Here is a 22021-nt window from a genome sequence, read left to right on the forward strand (position 1 = left end):
ACGTTCCGCTCCTCAACGTTCCACTTCCCCTTTGTCCCTCCGAACGTTCCGCTCCTCAACGTTCCACTCCCCCCTTGTCCGTCCGAACGTTCCACTCCCTCCGTTCCTTCCACCCGCTCGACTGTTCTAACGTGGTCCCGGTTATCTCATGGTCCCTCCAACCAAAGATCCTATAGCGGAGCTTTGGATCTTCACTGTAGGATCTTTACCTCCAGCTGTAGTTCATCTGCAGAAGGGCGACCGCGCCGCCCAGAGGGCAGCAGCAGCAAAGATCAGCTCCGCTCTATGATCTTTGGGCAGCAGTTTTCTCCAAAGATCTTTGGTTTTCTCTGCTCCCATGTTAAGACGCAGAAAGTGAGGGACTGCTATTCCCCGCCTTACATCTCCGAAGCCAAGGTGTAATATGCTTTACAGAAATGGGCGGAATCATACGTTCTGGGAGCAGAATAAACCATGTAAGAATAAATTAACCGTGGTTGATCTACCTTTCCCGCTCATCCCCATTTTCTTGTCTTCGCCCCATAACCCCTGACACAATTACTAATCAAAAATGTATCAGTCTCCACCTTGAAATTGACTTGGCCTCCACAGCAACAAGAGCCCCGACCTGAAACGTCAGTAGTATATTTAAATACTACTTAAATTGGTTAATCTAACAAAATTATTAAATTACCATGTCAACACTCAACGCAAAACAACAATACCAGTGAAAATATGACACATTGGCACTGCTCACATATGACATGACAATAAAACACTCTTGACATACATCATTTTCCCATGAAGATTCGCTTTTTTTTAACGTGGAAATGTACAGTTTTGGTTGCACATAAAACGTTACTTACTGCACCGATGTATATATTTGTCAAATACATGTCCCTTACAAAAACAACTCTGGCAGCACAATCACTAAATACCAATGCAAAGTACCAATGCATTGCTATTGTCTTTTAGTAAAAGTTAATTTAATCATAAGGATCTGGCCGGTGGCTTTTTAGAAAATGTTTTTGTTCTTTTTATGCAAGATCAAGTTATCCCAATAAATATTACGTAACGACACAAATGTGGATTTTATTTTTTCGGGGAGAGGGCACAGCGATTGCTGCCTTACAGCGATTTCCGCGTGACCTGCGTGGGGTTTTCCCCGGGTGCTCCGCTTTCCTCCCACACTCCAAAGACGTACAGGTTTGTAGGTTAATTGGTTTCGGTAAGAATTGTAAATTGTCCTTAGTGTGTAGGATAGTACTAGTGTACTAGGACGGACTCGGTGGGCCGAGGGGTCTGTTTCCACCCTGTATTTCTAAACTAACAGTTTAAACTGGAAATATTGCACGTTAAAAATTCACCACAGAATTTATGATTTTCGATTCTCAATGTTCCTGGTTTATTATAGGGACTCGCAATTCCAGTTGCCAACTGACTTAAGTTGCCCCATCCCTGAAGGGTTAAAATGTAATTTGCTGTTCCTTTCAGTTTGCGGTTAGATAGCGTTGTTTCTCGCTGCAAGAAGCTGGGGCGGGGCTCTCTCTGGCGCTGCATTAGTAAACTGGAGGGAAAGCAGGGGAGAGAGAGAAAATGACAAATCTGGAATTAATTTCCGACGAAGTATGAAGAATTTGACGGCAAGAAAGTGCTCAGCAAATGACGTGAGTGCGGGAAGGAGCGGGTCTTGTGAGCGGGGCCACACAATGAAACTCCGGTACAAGATCGCGGCAGTGCTCGGCTGCCTGGTGGGCGGGCGGCTGCTGCAGTACCTGCTGCTCGGCATGTCAGCCGGCGAGACCCCGCCGAGGGTGGGCGACGGCCGCGCTTGGCGAGCCGTGCAAGCGTTTCAGGGGCGTCTGGTTACTCGCCAGCCCACCGCTTTCCGCTCACAGCCTCGGCCCGCCTTGAACCCCCGGCCACGGCTCCTGACGAAAAGGCACAAGAAGCCTGCCAGCGACAGGTAAGGGCTGAGTTCTCGGGCTTTAAACCGGGTGCCCCGCAACCCCGAGTTGTGGGAAGATAGAGGGGTGGGCGTGAGTCAGGCAGCGCTCCGGGGCAATCTGGAAACACTTTGTATCCCGTGTGAATTCCTCCTCCTCTCTGCAATGGTGGAAGCTGTTTCCTGAACTACATAACTTTAAAAAAAAATACTTTGGTCACATAACTGTGTGGAACAATTTCCCTTGCAGCTTCTTTTGTTAGGGATATAATTTGTATGCCCCTCACCCCACCACCAAATTAATGTTAATTACTGTCAGTAATCATGGGGGTTGGCAACAGTGAATTGCTACATTCCCCCGCCACTCGGTGGGCTGTTTAAGGGAACTGCAGGTGCTGGAGAATCGAAGGTGGGCTGTGGTGGGCTTCCACGTTGTTCAGCGCCTCTCGCTGGAAGGAGAGGCGAGAGAATTAATTATTCGTTCACTGGATGTGTTTGCGACGTGCAAGGCTGGCTGTTCCTGTCTCCCCACTACCGAGACTGTCTCTGGTTTAATCCCCCTGGATTAAAGTGGTCCGCCAGGAACCAGGGCCACAGATAGTCAGACCAAAGAGTCAGACCGAGTGAGAACAAACTTCCCAGCAATCCTAGGTCTTTCTTTCAGATTAATCTGAGTTAATTGACATATGCACCAGAGTGAAACGGAATTCTTTGCTGGCATGACGGCGATAGAGTAAACGGTGTACATGGTAATGATAACTAAAGCTGATTGTACAATTAATGATGACTATACCTGAAGCAGTGCAAAGAAATAGTAAAGTTTAATATCAGAATAACAAAACGAGGTAGAGAACTTTGAGAGAATCCTCATGGACTTGCTGAATCTTCTCATAAATCCTTGGAGCATAATTAGGCCATTCGGCCCATCAATTCTGCTCTGCCATTCAATCATTGCTGAACCATCTTTATCTCTTAACCCCATTCTCCTGCCTTCTCCCCATAACCCCTGACACCCGTACTAATCAATGATTCTCAAATGCTGAACTGAACAAGGCTAGGTGACATTTTTCAGTTTAGAGATATGGCATGGAAACTGGTCAACCGAGTCCGTACTGACCAGCGAAGCCCCTTACACTAGTTCTATCCAACACACTAGGAACAGTTTACAGAAGCCAATTAGCCTACAAACTGGCACGTCTTTGGAATGTGGGAGGAAATTGGAGCACCCGGAGAAAGCCCATGGGGGTCACAGGGAGAACGTATGTACTTCACACAGGCAGCACATGAGTTCAGGATCGATTCTGGGTCTCTGGAGCTATGTGAAGGATCCTGACCCGAAATGTCACCTATCCATGTAGCCTGATGTTGCCAGAAGTCAGTGGGGATGCTGCATTTCTTCAATGAGATTTCAGTGCATGCTTGAATCCTTTCCTCAGACTGCAATATTGAGTCTGCTTCTGGAGGCTGGTGCCAGACCTGCCCAACACAGCCAACTAAGAAAACTAGAGTTTCAATGCTGGGAATGGTATCTTAAGAATATTAAGCGTTACAATGCTATGATCTTTCCATTCCAGTGACATTTGTTTGAATACCAAGGTTTATTGATCCTGTGCGAGTCCAAAATGCCAAATGTTTAAATATTCACACCATTGCTGAAGTTGGCATTTGAATTCTCCTCCCTATTTACCAGGCCAAAAGGACCTTGCATGTTCCAGCATTGTGCATGTTGGGCCATGTATAATTATATCAAGGCAATTTTAAACAGTGCTGCACTTGACTTAGGAAGCATTTTCAGTACTGTGCAAAATATTAGTATTCTGTTCACAATGTTGAACTGGGTACCAACTGAACATTTTATGGATGCTTCGTCACTTCCACAGCATGGAAGCTCACTGCCAGGGTGGTTACGGAGCGCAGTTGGTCAGCAGCCCAGATGCTGTCCTATGCTGCTTTGAAGTTGAAGCCAACATATGAAAAGCAATGATGTAAATTTCTCCGTAAACAAGCCATAGAGTGGAACACTTCCAGCTCCAACTGCATGTTTTCCTTTGAACACTTGACGCATGGTTTTCACTCTCATTTGATGGTTTCATATTTGCATTTGAGACACAAGGACCTGGGTTCAAGTGATGAAGACAGATACTAGGGTAGTGCTTCAGTGCAGAATTGAGGAGACCAGCACTTTCAGAGGTCCAGTTTTCAATGATTTGTTGGTTCCATAACTGTCCACTGAAGGGATGTGTGCCTGCAGTCTTAGTGCTCTTATGAAAAAAATTCTGGGACTACTACGAATATTCACCCTTAAAACAAAGCAAAAAAAATAGATGATAATGGTTATTTATCTTGCTCTCTTTTGTGGGGACTTGCTGTGGCTTGTTTGATTGCCGTGTTTCTGAGATCCACCTGTGTAATGTAAGGGTTAAACATGCTTTCCAGCGAAGATGGAGTTGTTTGCTAACAGCTCCACATGTCAAGCATGCAGGCTCACTTAGAACAGGTGCTTGGGGAAATATAGTGCCCTCCGTAATGTTTGGGACAAAGACCAATCAATATGACTTAAGGTACACAAAAATGCTGGAGAAGCTCAGCGGGTGCAGTAGCATCAATGGAGCGAAGGAGATAGGCAACGTTTCGGGCCGAAACCCTTCTTCAGACTGATAGGGGGAAGCGGGGAGAAGAAAGGAAAAAGGAGGAGGAGGAGGAGGCTGAGGGAGAGGTGGGAAGGGGAGGAAACCTTCGATTTTCCAGCATCTGCAGTTCCCTCTTTAACAAATATAAACTATACCTTGTCAGTGCAATCCTGAATGTTGCCTTATAGCTTACGTCGTTGGGGGGTGTCGAGAGTGTGTTATTTCAACTTTTGTGTTATTTTTAGTGTGTCCAAATGTATGTTTTAATGTTTCTCAGTATGTTTTTTATGTGGGGGTGAGGAGGAGGAGGAGGAATAGGGGAAAACTGTTTTCAGTCACTTACCTTGACGGAGATGTGATCTTTCTCCGTCCCCTCCCCGTGGCCTAACAACTGGATTGATGCGGCCTTTCCTGGAAACCGACCCGGAGCTTCAAGCCGCAGGCTCGGACGTTCCATCGCGGAGCTGCGCTCCTTTGCCGAGGATCGCTGTGGAAGTGCTCACTGTGGGGCCCGTGGACTTTAACACTGTGAAGCCGTGGTCTCCGGTAAGAAAAGGCCGACTCAGGAGCTCCATGCACAGAGTGTTTCCGTTCCGCCCCGACGTCGGAGTTTCCATCATCCTGATGAGAGGGCTTTAACATCGGGCCGTGGGCAGAGGCAGTGCTGAGGATTCAAGGCCCCGATCACTGGGTAACCAAAGGAGGAAGATGACTGAACTTTATTGCCTTCCATCACAGGAATATTGATTCCACTGTGGTGGACGATCATGTTAAAATTATTGTGTATTGCGTTCTTTTTTTACTTGTACGGCAACTCAAATATCACTGTACCTTAATCGATGCTTGTGACAATAAATGTGAACTTGAACTTGAAGTCTTGCTGCATTCATAGCTGGATTCATAGCCAAACGGACGAGTTGACGGCCTATTTACTGGAAAAGCAAGAAGACTCATTTATCCCACCCAGTATCACCAGAAAGACCATCCACTGTTCCTCCTACATTTTCCTTGTTCTTCTCCTGTTCATTCCTTATTCACCCCCCTCCCCCCCCACGCTATTCCTCAGCTAGTGCTGTGCAGAATGCAAGGGCAGTCCCCTTGGAAGCTCTTCTTTGAGTGTTTCGCGGGGTTCCTCCTTGCACATCAAAACCCCTGCTTCAGGACCCAAATGATTGATTCCACTAAGTTACGAGTAGCTATGCATTGTAGCTCCAGTCCAGCATTTGCAGCAGTCTGCACAGTAGTGAAAAGAACACTGAGTGTCAGGACATTGGGGTTAGGGCTCCAGCATTTTGTGACTATCTTTGGTGTAAACCAGCATCTGCAGTTCCTTCCTCCACTATAGTGTCAGGACATGTATCTTGTCTCCCAAGGGCCACCCCTTAAGAAATGGCTGAATACAATGGTCTCTGCAGACTCTCTCGTAGGGGAGGGAGCATTTTCATAGTTGTCCTACACCAGCTGCATGTTCAGGAAATGATATCTGCTGCTGATTCACAACGTCAAAAGACACATAGGTGGCCCGTAATGTGTAGGAAGGAACTGCAGATGCTGGTTTATACCATACCCCCGTCTCTCACCCATAATGAGGACTTGAGTGAATTGCCACTCATTTCATTCTTCATTTGTCACCCTTAAATCATGCATTTGGACACGATAAACATTGCTGGAGAATTTGTTTTAATTCAATGACTATTTTAGAAGTACCATCTGTTGTGGCTTTGCTGTACTTTTAGCTCTGTTTATAATTCTGCACTTAATATAGAATGGAAAACAATGAATATTATTTACTTTATTTTAGCATGAAATCCTGAATTACATGCCATATGTGGCGTGTAGTTACACATTCCATAGAATGATGCAGCGTGGAAACAGGCCCAACTTGCCCACACTGGCCAACATGTCCCAGCTACACAAGTCACATCTGCCTGCGTTTCGTCCACATCCCTCTAAACCTGTCCTTTCCATGTACATATGTAACTGTTTCTTAAACATTGTGATAGTCCCAGCGTCAACTACCTCTTCTGGCAGCTTGTTCCGTACACCCACCACCCCATGTTTGATGGTGTTGATTGAAACCAGCAGGAAGAGATCCAAATGCACATTTATTGGCAAGATTTAGGAAAGATGTCAAATCCTTCAAAGAGGTACAGAGCCAATTACTAAAAATGGTAGCCCAGATATTTCATTTTTATGTTGAGACTAGCAAAAGTGGGATTGAGTTTAGTTTAGTTAGAAGGGCCTGTTTCTGTACTGAAACAGGCCCTAATTCCCAACGAGTCCACGCTGACCAGCGATCCCCGTACACTAACGTTATCCTACACACTAGGGACTATTTACAATTTTACTGAAGCCAATTAGCCTACAAACCTGTATGTTGTAGAAGTGTGGGGGGGGGAAACAGAACAACCCGGAGAGAACCCATGCAAGCACAGCAACCATGGCCAGGATTGAACCCAGGCGCTGAAAGGTAGCAGCTCTACCGCTGCACCACCATCTCCGCCTTAGTGTAGATGATAAAAGATTGAGTAGAAGTGTGCAAAATCATAATGGTGTTCAAACCGAATAAACAAGGACAAACTGTTTCCATTGGTAAAAAATCCATTGGTAATTGGAGGATGCAGCAGCATGGTAATTTTCCAACGAATAGTCAATGTGGGCACAACACAATTGCGGTATGAGTTCATTTGATCTGGAATACATTGATTGGTAGAACATTTATTCTTCAACGAGGTATTAGATAAGTATGTGATGGCAAAATGAAATCGCAAGAATACAGTGAACGGAACAGGTTGATGAATTTACATTTGGATCGTCTTCAAAGAGCTAACACAGGTGCCATAGATTCTTTCCAGATAACTTATGTTATGATTTAAAATCATTCATATTGTCTTTACACCAAGCAACTTGTATTTGGGTAAGTAATGCAATTGAATATTTCACATAGGAATAAGGAACTGCTGATGCTGCCTTCCAAAAAAAACCATACAAGTGCTGGAGTAACTCAGCGGTTGGGGCAGCATCCCTGGAGAACGTAGCTAGTTGACGTTTCTGGTTGGGACCCTTAGAACTCAAAATGTCAACTATCTGTGTTCTCCAGGGATGCCGCCTGACCCAACTGAGTTACTCAAGCACTTTGTGTCATTTTTGAAATTATTTCATCTTATGTTTGCAGTTTTGCATTTTAGATTAAAATTACAGAAAACATGTGAAAATGTATAATATTAACAAACAAAAAAAATGTGTTTTTGATACGGCTCAGGCTCTGTGTCTCCTTACATTTGTTGAGAGATGTAAAAGCATGTTTAAACACGGTATCAAAGGAAGCCGTTGGAAGTGAGCAGATGGCAAAGAAACAAGTCCAAATGGAGCAGCAAAGTTAATTTTAAAACTAGATTTGAAACCTGCACATTTTTTTTTTCTTCAGGGATCTTCAGGAACCAATATTTCGTCTCCACAGGCAGAATGGTGAAGAATGGGTGCACTTGGCAGTGGTGGCCTGTGGGGATCGGCTGGAAGAGACAATGACTATGTTGAAGTCCGCTATTCTTTTCAGTATCTACAAGATAAAATTCCACATCTTTGCTGAAGATACACTCCACTCACAGTTTGAAAGCAGTGTAAGTGTCTGGATGAGAAAGCCAATGCTGTTGAAACGTATCAATGAACAGATTGTGTTTATGTTATTGAATACAATGCAGCACAGTGGTGCGGCAGTAGAGTTGCTGCCTGACAGCGCCAGGGAAAATTGTCCTTGGTGTCTAGGATAGAAATAGTGTACAGGGATCACTGGTCGTCGAGGACTTGCTGGGCCGAAGGGCCTGTTTCCACACTGTCTCTAAAAGTCTTCAAAAAATGTTTTGAAAAGTTACCGTGAAATTGTGCAAGGATTCCTTTCAGATAAACATGTTATTGTTGTTTCTGTGGCATTAATCAACTTGCTTTACATCCTCCTGCCCTCGATGAACAGAGTCCACTGATTATGTTCTGGGTTTTTTTAATTGTCTATTAATAGGCTAATCACTGATATGATGATGCGTCTTGCTGTGGACCAAGCACCATCTAAACTGTAATTTTAATTGCAGATTTTGATTTTGATTGAAGATTTTAGTAAAAATTCCCCGAGAGAGCAGTCGGGTTCATGGTATAATATGTCATCTGAAAGATGGCATCTCAGACATTACTGCACCTTGTCCGTACTGAGCATTAGATTTTCAGCCGAGGTTTCTGGATTGGAACCAAAATAGTCAATTTTCTGCACAGAGAAAATTACATATTTGCATGTAACTACTGATCAGTTTTAGCCTGAAGTTACAGTCTGTTTTATGCATAAGTAAATGCAAACGTTATTGCCTTTTCTTTCCCTTTGTTATGTATGATTAGTGAGAAGGGACCATGTCCTAAGCCTTAGTTTAATTGCCACCATTTTGGTGACTGTAACCAAATATTCTTGAACTGCACAAGGTAACATTGAGTCTCAACAACATGTGTGTTTGGCTGCAAACATTTGCACTTCCCACTGACTCTTACACCAGTCATTTCAGTATTCTTTTGTTGTGATTCAGTATTCGTAAACAGACAAAAACACAAAATCAGTGATCAAGCAGTACAATCTTTATTTCGCCGGTCGGGTGTGGTAACATTCTTTACAGTATGCAGATTACAGACTATACAGTTTTCATCCCCACACAAAGGGGTAGTGATCTAATTACATATATTTATATACTCCAATAAGCTACAGTTCAGCTTATCTACAGATCATAGCACAGCCTCTTGCTTCTTAAGATTGATAGATCCTTAAGGTTGACAGCATAAGACGATTGACAGGTTCTTCTGACAGAGGAAGGGCAGCCATGTATGGTTATATGAGAAGGTTATATTTATGCAGATCAAGCATTTTGGATTTTTCTACTTATGACAAACATTATAATCTTATAGTCTGAATTATCTCTCAATGTTAAATTGTAGAGGAGACATTCATGAAGCTGGGCTTATTATCTCGCTTATGTTATTGGAAAGGGAACATCAACACTGCTAGCTTCGTTAGCGTACTGAAAGCAAAGTTCAGTGCGTTTTTGCTAGCTTTGCAATTTAATAGACGACGGTGAAAGCCTGTCTTCGTTTCATCGGAATCCATTTTGTATTTTTAAATCATTATTAACTTCCACACTTTCAGTTATGTTGTACTATATAACAATGACCATGTTTGTGCAGTGCATATGCAATGTAACGACAATTCACTCTTATAGAAATGCAACCAATTATGTGAGAAATAGTCATTATAGAACAGCCTCATCACATTAAAAAATATGAATAATTTGAAGAATTATATATGCTTCCAGTATTTGAACAAGGATCATTTATCCAACAATTAGATCTTAACGTATTGTTTGTACAGTGTCAACATCTGTCAAAAATCCAAATTTATTATTAATAGGTTTGCTGCACTAGGAATCTGAATTATTAAATTAAAACTGAATTACATTAAACGTTAAAATGTTTTCTGGTTAAGTATTGCAGAGGGAAAAGAATTGTCAGCCATGTTCAAAATGTTGATGATTTTTATCATCTATTAAATACTTGGGGAGAAAAGAGAAAAATGTTCTTGCAATCTTCACTGCAGAGTGACGGCATGGGTGTCTCCCCTCTTGATTTTCTGTGAGTAAAATTATTTTAAACAGTCTTAATTCTATTTCTAGTTATCTTTTTAATTGGGTGGAGCAACTGGTCGAGCTGCTGCCTCACTGCGCCAGAGACTCTTGTTCGATCCTGAACTTGGCTACTGTTTGTGTAAAGTTTGCACGTTTCACCAGTGACTATGTGGGTTTCCTCCAGGTGTATCAGTTTCCTCCCATTTTCAAAGACGTGTAGGTTTGTAGGTTAATTGGCCTCTGTAAAAAAAAAATAAAAATTGCTCTTGGTGTGTAGGAAGTAAATGCAAAAGTGGGATAACATAGAACTAATGTGAATGGGTAGTTGAAGGTCGGCATGGACTCGGTGGACCGCAAGGCCTGTTTTCATGCTGAATCTGTTAAAATAACTGAAACTTGCAGTAGTACAACCTGGCTATGAGGCAAAACAGTTTGAATTCCATTCATAACCTTATCTCTATTGGGACTGATATGAATAAGGCTGGTCTTATGAGATTAAAACACTGGTACAACGGAGTAAGTGGAATATATTGTCAATAAAATGATGGTGCAAAGTTATATGGACAAGCAAATACAATGATAAACTGAATATATACAGCTTAACCATAAAAACAGGATGGAATCTCTAAACAGATTTTTTTGAAGGCATTTCCTGTGGAGCATATTGTCAATTATTTCCTTTTCCTGCAGACTATCCAAAATTATGTTTTGTCTTTCCTTATGTAAACTTTACAGATTAAAATTAGCGACTGGAATCACAACTTTCCAGACAGTCTATACACTTAGGGAATAAATTGCGAATTGTGTGCAGGGCCCGACAACAGCAGCCTGCTGTATTGTATTCCTCATGTAGTAAACTCTTGGTGATTTTTGTGCCCCACTTAGTGAAGGTAATATCTGTCATGGATGACAGTTACTACTTGGATAGTCTGTTTGCATCAGCTAGAATCTATTGGCTTTCTCAGAGCATTTGCCTTGTTAGTTTAGATTAGAAATACAGCGTGGAAACAGGCCATTTGGGTCTGCGCCGACCAGCAATCTCCGCATATTAACACAATCCTACACAAACTAGGGACAATTTCTACATTTACCAAGCCAATTAACCTGCAAACATGTCCGTCTTTGGAGTGTGGGAGGAAACCGAAGATCTCGGAGAAAACCCACGCAGGTCACGGGGAGAGCGTACAAACTCCGTACAGACAGTACCCGTAGTCGGGATCGAACCCAGGTCTCCAGCGCTGCAAGCTCTGTAAGGCAGCAACTCTACACTGTGCCGCCCTTTATTATGGAACCCAGCAGCGGACTCGTCAGCCTCTAATATAGAGGCCAGCTTTTGGATTAGTGCTGTGTGTGTCTGTGAGGAATACTGGCATATGGTCTTGGAAATATCAATCTGCATTACTTCACACTGTCTCAGTCTCAAAGAGATTTGCAGCTGATTAAATGTTGCAACCTCTGCAGCTGACCAAGAAACCAAAGGAGAACTATTTAATCAGTTGGGTTTCCAGTAGAAAGATTAGACAACCCTGATTGAGTTGGATAACTGCTATTTAAACATGATAAATAGCCAGTGGTGTGTGATAATTACAAAGTGCATATCTTTATTTAATCTACAGATCAATCCAGCAAATTGTAACTTCCAGTTTTTAATATGCTAGTTTAATAGTAATTAAACTATTAGTATACAATAGTAATTGTTTAATAGTAATTTTCCATAAGAACAGAGGTTGCACAGAGATTTAGGTTTATTATTATTGGTGCTGTGAAAATCTTTGGTTTGCATGCTACACAAACAGATCAGAAATAGCAAACGTAGATACAATCCGTTCAAACTCACGATAGAGCAAAGGGGGTGATCCAGACTGCCGATCCAGACTGCATTACTATCAGTCTTTGCATATTTGTGAATTGCTGATGACTTCATAAGTCAAAGGAGCAGAATTAGGCCATTCAGCCCATTGAGTCTACCCCATTCTCCTGACCTCGCCATAACCTCCGACAACCGTACTAATCAAGAATCTGTCAACCTCCATCTTACAAATACCCAATGACTTGGTCTCCACAGCCGTTGATGGAAATGAATTCAACAGATTCACCACGCTCTGACTAAAGAAATTCCCCCTCATCTCCTTTCTAAAGGTGCATCTGTTTATTCTGTGGTTATGCTCTCTGGTCCTTGACTCTCCCATTCGTGGAAACATCCTCTCCACATCCACTCTATCCAGACCTTTCACTATTTGGTAAATTGTCCTCGGGATCATTCTCGTAAAACTCCTCTGGACCCTCTCCAATGCCAGCATGTTTTTCTTCCTCAGATATGGGGCCCAAAACTGCTCACGATACTCTAAATGCAGTCTGACTGATGCCTTACAAAGCCTCAGCTGATGTCTGAACATGTGCAATTGTTTAACAAATATTGTTCCGATCTGACAAGTTTTAATTGGTTTCTCCAGATCTACAGGCATTAATTCAAAAAATGTTACTTTGACAAGTTAAACTCTGGCATTTGGCATGTAAATCCTTATTTTTATATTTCAACAGATTAAAGCCTGGCCATATTTATACAAAACACATCTTGAATATAGCATCTACCCAATCAACTTTTCAGTGGGAAATCCTCAGGAATGGAAGAAGTTATTTAAGCCATGTGCTGCTCAGCGCCTTTTCCTTCCAGTACGTCACCATTTTCATTACTACTTGTGTTGTCGAATTGCAAGGATATTTCTTTCAATGTTTGCAAATCAGTAACTCTGCTCTGCTTTGAAGCACATAGCTTAAGATTTTTGTGAAAAGGTATTAGTTGAAGATTGTAGTAGTGTTTTTAAATTTTATTATTTTTCTCCAAAGACTGCTCTTCCATACGAATGCTGCAATTGTAGGTTTAGTTTGGAGACGCAGCACAGAAAACAGGCCCTTTGTCCCACCGAGTCCGCGCCGACCAGGGATTCCCCGCACTAACGCTATCCTACACACACCAGGGACAATTATACCATGGCAATTAGCCTACAATCCCGTAGGTCTTTGGATTGTGGGAGGAAACCGTAGCTTCCCAAAGAAAACCCACGCAGGTCACCGGGAGAATGTAAAACTCCGTACAGACAAGCACACGAGGTCAGGATCGAACCCGGGTCTCTAGCACTGTAACGCAGCAACTCTACCGCTGTTACTCAGGCACCAGATTTGAATGCAAGTGTAAGTGACGTTAATCATAAGTGTGCCCATCTCAAATCTTCCCATGTTGTTGCATTTCAGCTTCAGGTCACTGGTCCACTATCCACATTCAAAACATTGCATTTTCATTCCTTTTTCTCGACACAGCAAGAACGCATTCATTTTTCCTTTATAAGCACCCAATGCGTTCAGCCCAGGCGCAGTTTGATTTACATCTTCTCCTTCTGTTTGATTCAATAGAACACAAGGATCATCTAAATATTCTTCTGGAATGACAATGAAACTATCATTGCTAGCGTCGTTGCACCATGGAACCAATAGCGTCAAGAAGTTAAATGCAGCAGTGATGGGCTGATCAGTAATTCTCCTGCTTCACATGCTGTTAGGTCATGCAAACCTCCTGCACTTGTTATTTGATCTTTAAGTACTTCTGTACTTACAATGCTGCATGTATAATAGTAGTGCCCTACCCCATTTACTGTCTCCAGTTTTGCAAATTCCCTTATGCTGCCCTGATGTTTTGCAAAACTGAAGATTCATTTAGATTCAGTGGTTGCAGTAATTATGGCATTTTATGAGATTTGGGATTAATTATACCCTTGTGGATAAAATTAGGAATCTAAATTCTTAAAAAGGGTTTACCTCTACTTCCTCATCAGATGATCCTGAAAGATGTCGACTCTCTGCTGTATGTCGACACTGACGTTCTCTTTCTGAGATCAGTGGATGATGTTTGGAATATCCTGAAACGCTTCAATTCTACGCAACTTGCGGCCATGGCCCCTGAACATGAAATCCCGAAGATCGGATGGTACAGTCGGTTTGCGCGACATCCGTATTATGGAGCAGCTGGTGTCAATTCAGGGGTCATGCTGATGAATCTTACTCGAATAAGAAGTCGGTTGTTTAAGGTGAGCGAAGAATGATTCATAACAGTGATTAAAGCAGTTTGTTTACGGTTGCAGTTTTAAGCTTGCCAGAGGGATTTATCAATGAAAAACAACTTAATGGCCTGTCCCAGTTACACGACGCGGGGTGAAGCCTGGATGGTCGTGAGTCGTTGTCCAAAGAGTCCCACCTTTTTCTGGTCGCCACTGGATTTTCAATGTTGAAATTTTTCAGCGACCTTACTGCGATAATGACGGGTGCCAGCAGTCGCCAAAAAAAATCGCATATGTGGGACAGGCCCTTAATTCAAGATTCATTTGTTCTTTGACCCATACTTTATAGATAAGGACTGAGAAATTCTGTCACTGAGTGCAATGTCTATGCATTTGATAATTTGCTTTTCTGCAGAAAATCAGATGTAAAACAAGCTTGGGAATTGAAAGGATGGGTCACAAAGTGTCCAATTTTTTTTCTCGACTACCATTTACCTGCATCTGTCATTCTGGTTTATCGAGTTACCCTGATGTGTGGTGTGGAATTCAATGATTCAATTATACTTTTTTGTCACGTGTTTTGTTTAGTTTAGTGTGGAGATACAGTGGGAAACTGTTCCTTCGGGCCACTGAGTCCGTACCAGCCAGTCATCCCTGCACATTAACGCTACCCTACACATACTAGGGACAATATTATCAATTCCAGTCAGACAGCACCTGTAGTCGGGATCAAACCTGTGTCTCTGGAACAACTCTGCTGATTAGTGGGTGAGATTCTCCTGCTCATTGGGGATGTGTTGCTCACAGCCCGGTGAAGTATTTGGCGAAAGTTTCAGACCCTGATAGAATTCTTCATTTGTTTTGTTGAAAACGAGAAGTGTGTGACGTTGATTGTAGGAGAGTTGAGGAAGTTAGTAGGTGAGCTCTGTAATTCAGCTGCAAACTATGCAAGGATTAGGAGAGATCAATTGTATTAAGAAATGAGTGTGTATTGCAGCCAGGTTTTTGCAAGTGAGTTTCTGACATTGACTGCCTCAACAACATGGCTTGCTGAAAATATGATCCCAGGGACCTCTCTCCCCACGTGCTGAAACCTGCGGGATTTTCCACCCCATTTATTGTTCTTGATAACCTTATCCAAGATTTCCAAAGATAGACAGAAAAAGCTGGGGTAACTCAGTGGGACAGGCAGCATCTCTGGAGAGAAGGAATGGGTGACATTTCCAGTCGAGAGCCAGCTTTTTTTAATCTATCATTTCCGGTCGAGAGCCAGCTTTTTTTAATCTATCTTCGGTTTAAACTGGTATCTGCAGTTCCTTCATATACAAGATTTCCAAAGCTGTAACTAAGCAACAAGGTGAGCTCTAGGTTCTTCACACATTTGACAGTTTCCAGTGGCATTTAAGTGTCAATTCAACAGTTCCTTCAGAGGTCCAACAGTTCTTTGTAATCTTTGGTGAGTAAATGGAATATCATTCACTGTCCAAGTGTGGTAAATTATGTTTTTTGTCTTCTCTTCTGACAGAATAGTATGATTCCCTCTGGCCTAAGATGGGAAGACTTACTATATCCTTTATACCATAAATACAAAAATGATATCACATGGGGAGACCAGGATTTATTAAATATCATATTCCATTATAACCCAGGTAGGTTTAAAAACAAATTATTTTATTTATTAAATGCGAAAACAGTTTATCAACTTTCCATTCTATTTGTGCAATTTGAAAATTTATAAATATAGATTTGAAGCTTAATATCAAAGGTTTCAAAGGTCTTTCAATGTCACGTGTACCAATTAAGGCGCAGTGATATTCGTATTACCATACAGCCAAAATGTAAAAAAAAAGCAACAAGACACAAAACTACATAAAAGTTAACATAAACATCCACCACAGCTGATTCCCCACTGTGATGGAAGGCAATAAAGTCGGGGCAGTCTAACCATCCGCAGGCGGGGCGGTCGAAGCTCTTGCGGCCTGGAGCTCCCAAAGTCTGTCTCTAACCAGAGATCGCGAGCTCCACTATGTTAAAGTCCGCAGCTCCCGAAGTCCGTCTCCAGCAAAGGCCGTCAGCTCCTCGATGTTAGGCCGCAGTGCGGACGGCGATACGATACGGAAAAAAATTGCATCTCCGTCGAGGTAAGAGATTTAAAGTTTCCCCCAACCTCCCCTGCACCCCCCCACATAAAACAAGATAAAGAACACTAAAAATACATTTACACATACTAAAAAAAAACAACAGAAGGAAGGGACAGACAGCCATTGCTGGCACTATCCGGTGGTTCCTTTTATTGTAGGTGATTTTTCCCTGACAATGCAGGTGCCTGAGATGATGCAAAATACAGTTAAATCCAATGAGTATAGTTTAAATAAATATCATGGCTATTATATACTTTTTAAGGCAGTTAAGAGAAATTAAAAGATTTTCACAATGCTGTTGTTATAGTTTGACTACAGCATTCTTGCTTGTGTTGACTTGAAAGTATGGAGTGCATCACGTGTAAAAGATCAGAGGGCAAGTACTCAAATCAATGCTGTATCTAATTGAAGGGTGTATGGAGATAATTTACAAGCACAGAAACAAAGTATGAAAAATAACAAAAAATAGCCTTAATCACAAGCTTAATTTTCAGTACTGATTAACAATGTGTTCTTTTGATTAAAAAATAATCTTCGATGCGCCATTAGTAATTGAATTATACATGACCAGAGACCTGAAGACCGATATGAGATTACTACAGGAGTCAAGAGTGTTTTATTGTCATAGGTCCCAGACAGAAGAAATGAAATTCTTACTTTCAGCAGCACAACAGAATATGTAAACGTATTCTCAGCGGGTGCGGCAGCATCTATGGAGCGAAGGAAATAGGCAACGTTTCGAGCCGAAACCCTTCTTCAGACTGAAGAAGAAAGGTTTTGGCCCGAAACGTTGCCTATTTCCTTCTCCCCATAGATGCTGCTGCACCGCTGAGTTTCTTCAGCACTTTTGTCTACCTTCGATTTTCCAGCATCTGCAGTTTCTTCTTAAACATGTAAACATATTCTGTTGTACTGTAAAAACTTTGTAGCATTATGAGGTTTTATCAAAATGTTTTCCATTTAAAGTTGTGTTCACAACTCTACAACTAAGTCAGAAAAACTTGCCATGAACTCCTTTATATTACACTGAATACAAAACACCCTTTAACGTTAAGATGTGAAACTTGAGTCCTGAATCAAAAGATTCTGAACAAACGTTTCTATTCTATTCTACCCTCCCTTTCTGTTGAGTCCAGGGTGCGGTTTGAGAGCTGGAAGACTGTGTGAACCTAGATCCAAGTATTAACCAAGGTTGCAGCTTGCAGGACATCACTCTCAGTGCATAGCAACAAGAACATCAGGAATCATGGCCTATTACTTTATTTTACTCCTCTCAAACTCACAACCACCAACTTGGTTTAGTCCATCAGGCTCGTAAGAAATATTAACTATTCTTGTAACCTCTCTCGTATGCAGACGACTTGAACCCTTTGATCAGTCATGGGGTCATAGAATGATACAGCATAGAAACAGGCCCTTTGGCCCAACATGCCCACACTGGCCAACATGTTCTAGCTATACTGGTCCCACCTGCCCACGTTTGCCCCATATCCCAACAGTCCCACAGTGTTCGGGGAAAACCTACAAAAGCTTGAGTTTACAACTCCAAGTATGATAGATAAAAGGATTGTTATTTTCCAATATTTTCCGAGTCTTTTCAGAAGTTTAGTTCCCACTGACTCGGCACTGACCAGTGATCATCTATACACTAGGTCTATCCTAGACACCAGGGAGAGTTTACAGCAGCTAACTAACCTACAAGCTGACATGTCTTTGGAATGTGGGAGGAAACTGGAGGACCCTGAGAATACCCACGCACTTCACAGGGAGAATGTTGAAGCTCCACACAGACAGCATCCATCGTCAGGATATCACCCGGATCTCTAGCTCTGGAAGGCAGCAACTCTATCACTGTGCCACCCTAATATACATGACCTGAAGACAAATGAGAATAGTTTTTGTAGCATTAAACTCTTAAAGTAATGAATTGTTCAATTAAAAAAATATATTTAGCAAGAATTGGTGATCTAGGTATGATATTAAGATGATGTTTCTTCTGATTATGTAGAATATCTGTACGTGTTTCCTTGTCAGTGGAATTACAGACCTGATCATTGTATGTACGGCAGTAACTGTAGAGGAGCAGAAGACCAAGGGGTTGCCATTCTCCATGGAAACCGTGGGGTTTATCATAATGATAAACAGCCTGCCTTCAAAGTAATGTATGAGGCTGTACGCAATGTGAGTACTTTAAACACAAAAGTATCTGTCTTTATGACGATCAAATTTCATTAGTATTTCATTGCTTTTTTCGGATTGGAGTTTCACATTTTTGTTCAGTGATTTTATCTATTGCTCCCAATTTAGCATCCCTTCTTGAGTGACTCTGTACTTCAGCATTGGAAGGCTGAAAAGAGCATGAACATTTATTGTTAGAAAGAATTCTGCCCTTTCTGTTTTTAATCCTTCTGATCAATTGACATACGAGAAAATGGTGTTTCCTATGGATGTCACAATGCCATAGTTTTCGGTGAGCGCTTCCAAAATGTTCACCATTGTGGTCAAATCTAAATTTCACTTCATTGTTTTGCATGTGTGACGGTAATCCAAATAAATTCTGCAAATAATCAATAATTCAGCGGATTTGACAGTTAAGCCATCATTCAGCAGCCAGCGAAGTGCATTTTGCACAAGAACAGTTAAGGATGCATAATTAATGGTGTGTTGTGAGTGTGGCGTCGGTGCGTGAAAGAACTATCATGGCATGCTTCCTGATCGTAGAATCACAGAGGGAACAGGCCCTTCAGCCCAACTTGTCCATACCGACCATGATGCTCCATCTAAGCTGGTTCCCACTTGCCTGTGTTTGGCCCATACCCCTCTAAACCTTTTCTATCCATGTATCCATCTAAATGTCTTTTGAATGTTGCTATAGTACGTGTCACATACTCTTGTGAAAATACATCACGCCGTTTAACTTCTATTTGTGAGTATCCACTGGAACAAATAAGTACATTTTTGGAAGATGAGTGATAAAAATGTTGCAAATCGGCTTTTTGTTTTAGAAAGAAATGGTCGATCGCATCCTCATCAGCTTCATAGTCATACAGCACGGAAATGGGTACTTTGGCCCAATCTGTCCATACTGACCAAGGTTGTAGCTGCAGGACATCACTATAATTGTTCTTGGTGCATAGCAATGGGAACATCAGGAAATGTGGCTTTTTTTCTTTCTTTTTTTCACTCAGTCACTAGCTTGGTTTAGACCTGGGCAGAAATAATTGATTATACTTGCAACATCCCTCACTGGAATACCACTTGAATTATTTACACAAAATCATTGGGAAAACAGCTACAGCTATAATCATTGATAAATTGGGGGCGTCACAGTGGAGCAGCAGTAGTGTTGTTGCCTTGCAGCGCCGGAGACCCGGGTTCGATTCTGACTACGGGTGCTGCCTACGGAGTTTCTACGATCTCCCTGTGACCGCATGGGCTTTCTCCGAGATCTTTGGTTTCCTCGTACACTCCAAAGACGTACAGGCTTGTAGGTTAATTAGCTTTGGTTTGTATACTTGGTATAGTGGAAATTGTCCCAAGTGTGTGTAGGCTTGTGTTAATGTGCGGGGATCGCTGGTCGGCACGGACTCGGTCGGCTGAAGGGCCAGTTTCCGCGCTGTATCTCTAAACTTAACAACAACAAAAAAAAAATGGTTCTGGGAATATTGAAAATTACAGTACTGTAAAAAAAAGTTGATCACAAATTTTATTTTTTTTCCTTTCAGTTTCCCTTTGAAGATAATTTATTTCAGTCTCTATATTTCCCACTTCAAAACAGCTTTATGAACACAGTACACACTTTATGTGGCAGGCTTCCACAAGTATTCCTGAAGCAGTTTGAACAAGCTATGCGAAAAGTATACGAGGTTCGTGTTATTCATATAGGATAACAACTGAAGATAGTGGATATGTTTATGTCAAAAAAGAAAAGAAAAACTGCAGATGCTGGAAATCTGAAATAAAAACAGAAAATGCTGGAAATACGTGGAGGATCAGGCAGTATTAGCGGAAGGAGGAGCGCAATTAACAATTCGGGCCTTTGAACTCTCGTCAGTTCCAGATTGTCTCCTCTACTGTCATTTGATGAACCAACTCTCCACCCAACTGTGCCAAATGTTTCACCTGGACTTGTGAACTTACCTAACTTGTTTTCCATCCGATATCTTATACCTCGGAGAAGTCACAGTGCAGTTTCAATTGATTAATCTTCATTTTGTATTAAGGCAACAGTTAGCTCCATTAGTTCAATCCACTTGCTTTTCATCTGAACTCAAAGCAAAACAGCATGTTGTTCAAATAAATGTATTCCAAAATGTTCCCCTTATTACTTCAAATAAAAACATCCTGCAGGACCACAACAAGAGAGAACTCTCACCTACCCCTGGTGCACATCCACCTTCTGATGGTGCAGGAAGGAACTGCAGATGCTGGTTTACATCCAAGATAGACACAAAATGCTGGAGTAACTCAGTGGGACAGGCAGCATTTCTGGAGAGAAGGAATGGGTGACGTTTTGGGTTGAGACCCTTCTTCAGACATTCATTGCTTCTCTCCAGAAATGCTGGCTGTCCCGCTGGGTTACTCCAGCATTTTGCGTCTATCCACCTTCTGATTGGAACTCTGTTGAGGACCAAACCTAATTTTCCTTGCACTTTTCAAACAAGTGTCCTTTGTGGCATGGACATATTTCACCAGAACTTCCATTACTCTCAACCACTGGTATATCTTGTCTTTGTGTTCAAACTATCGACTTTCTCTCATTGATTAAAAAAATTGATAACCTTGCTGTAATCCCCCTGAATCATCTGCTTAAAAATAGGTGCATGTTACTTTCCCTGGCGTAAATTAATTCTGATACCCTTCATTTACCATCACTGTAACCAATTGTCATGTTTACAGTTTCAATTCCTGAGAGTTGTCACAAACCTGATTGCATCTACCTACCTGGATATTGGCACTAATATGTTGGCACTAACGCACTGCCTCCTCATTTATCAGGAATGTCTCCGTTATTTCATTGAACATTGATTCTTTCTTCTCCCAAGACTTTATAAATTTCTTCAGAGCCTTTTTTCTCATTCTTCATTTTTCAGGTGATCTTGCCTCCTGTATTTCACCCGATATCATTCAAGTCTAGGTTTTACGTGGCTTTGCTTCTTCTGCTTTATTTTTTTATATATTAAGAAAATGGGCAATTTTAGTCTGCTGCTTTGGTGCCATTGACAAGGTTAGATAGCGATGGAACAAAAAGTATAGAAAATGTTTTTTACCATTTTAAAAAAAAAAAAAAAAAAAAAAAGATTTATTCCCAAACCAATTGTATTTGGAAGTGCAAGCTATTTTTGATAATGTGATACTTATTCTACAATATTTATACATTTGTTTTAAATAAAAAAGGTACAATATCATTAATGAAACTGCTGCTATCATCCTTACCACTCACTTGCATTACTTTCTCTGTAAACTCCATGTATAGCAAGGGCAACCTTTTACTTTGGGGTGGTCAATATTTTCAGTGCAAATTCTGTCCATTTTGAAAAGCGTTCATTTTTGAATTTTCAGGTAGACATTTGCAAATTCTGATTGGAAAACATTAAATAGGTATACTTTATAGTTTGCTTTA

At 41.6% G+C, this 22021-nt stretch overlaps 2 protein-coding genes across 2 annotated transcripts in view; one reads left to right on the forward strand and one right to left on the reverse strand.

The window, feature by feature from the left end:
• The window catches only part of shq1 (SHQ1, H/ACA ribonucleoprotein assembly factor), a 354350-nt gene that overhangs the window by 76961 nt on the left and 255368 nt on the right, over positions 1-22021 (reverse strand). The window lies entirely within an intron of this gene.
• On the forward strand, positions 1236-20334 carry gxylt2 (glucoside xylosyltransferase 2). Its single transcript, XM_055647697.1, has 7 exons — positions 1236-1945; positions 7982-8174; positions 12747-12878; positions 14036-14287; positions 15783-15906; positions 18407-18579; positions 20124-20334. Exons 1-7 carry the CDS (start codon positions 1608-1610, stop codon positions 20286-20288), a joined length of 1377 nt encoding a protein of 458 aa, XP_055503672.1. The 5' UTR covers positions 1236-1607; the 3' UTR covers positions 20289-20334.

Source organism: Leucoraja erinacea, chromosome 16 (assembly GCF_028641065.1).
Source record: "Leucoraja erinacea ecotype New England chromosome 16, Leri_hhj_1, whole genome shotgun sequence".
Lineage (NCBI taxonomy): Eukaryota > Metazoa > Chordata > Chondrichthyes > Rajiformes > Rajidae > Leucoraja > Leucoraja erinaceus.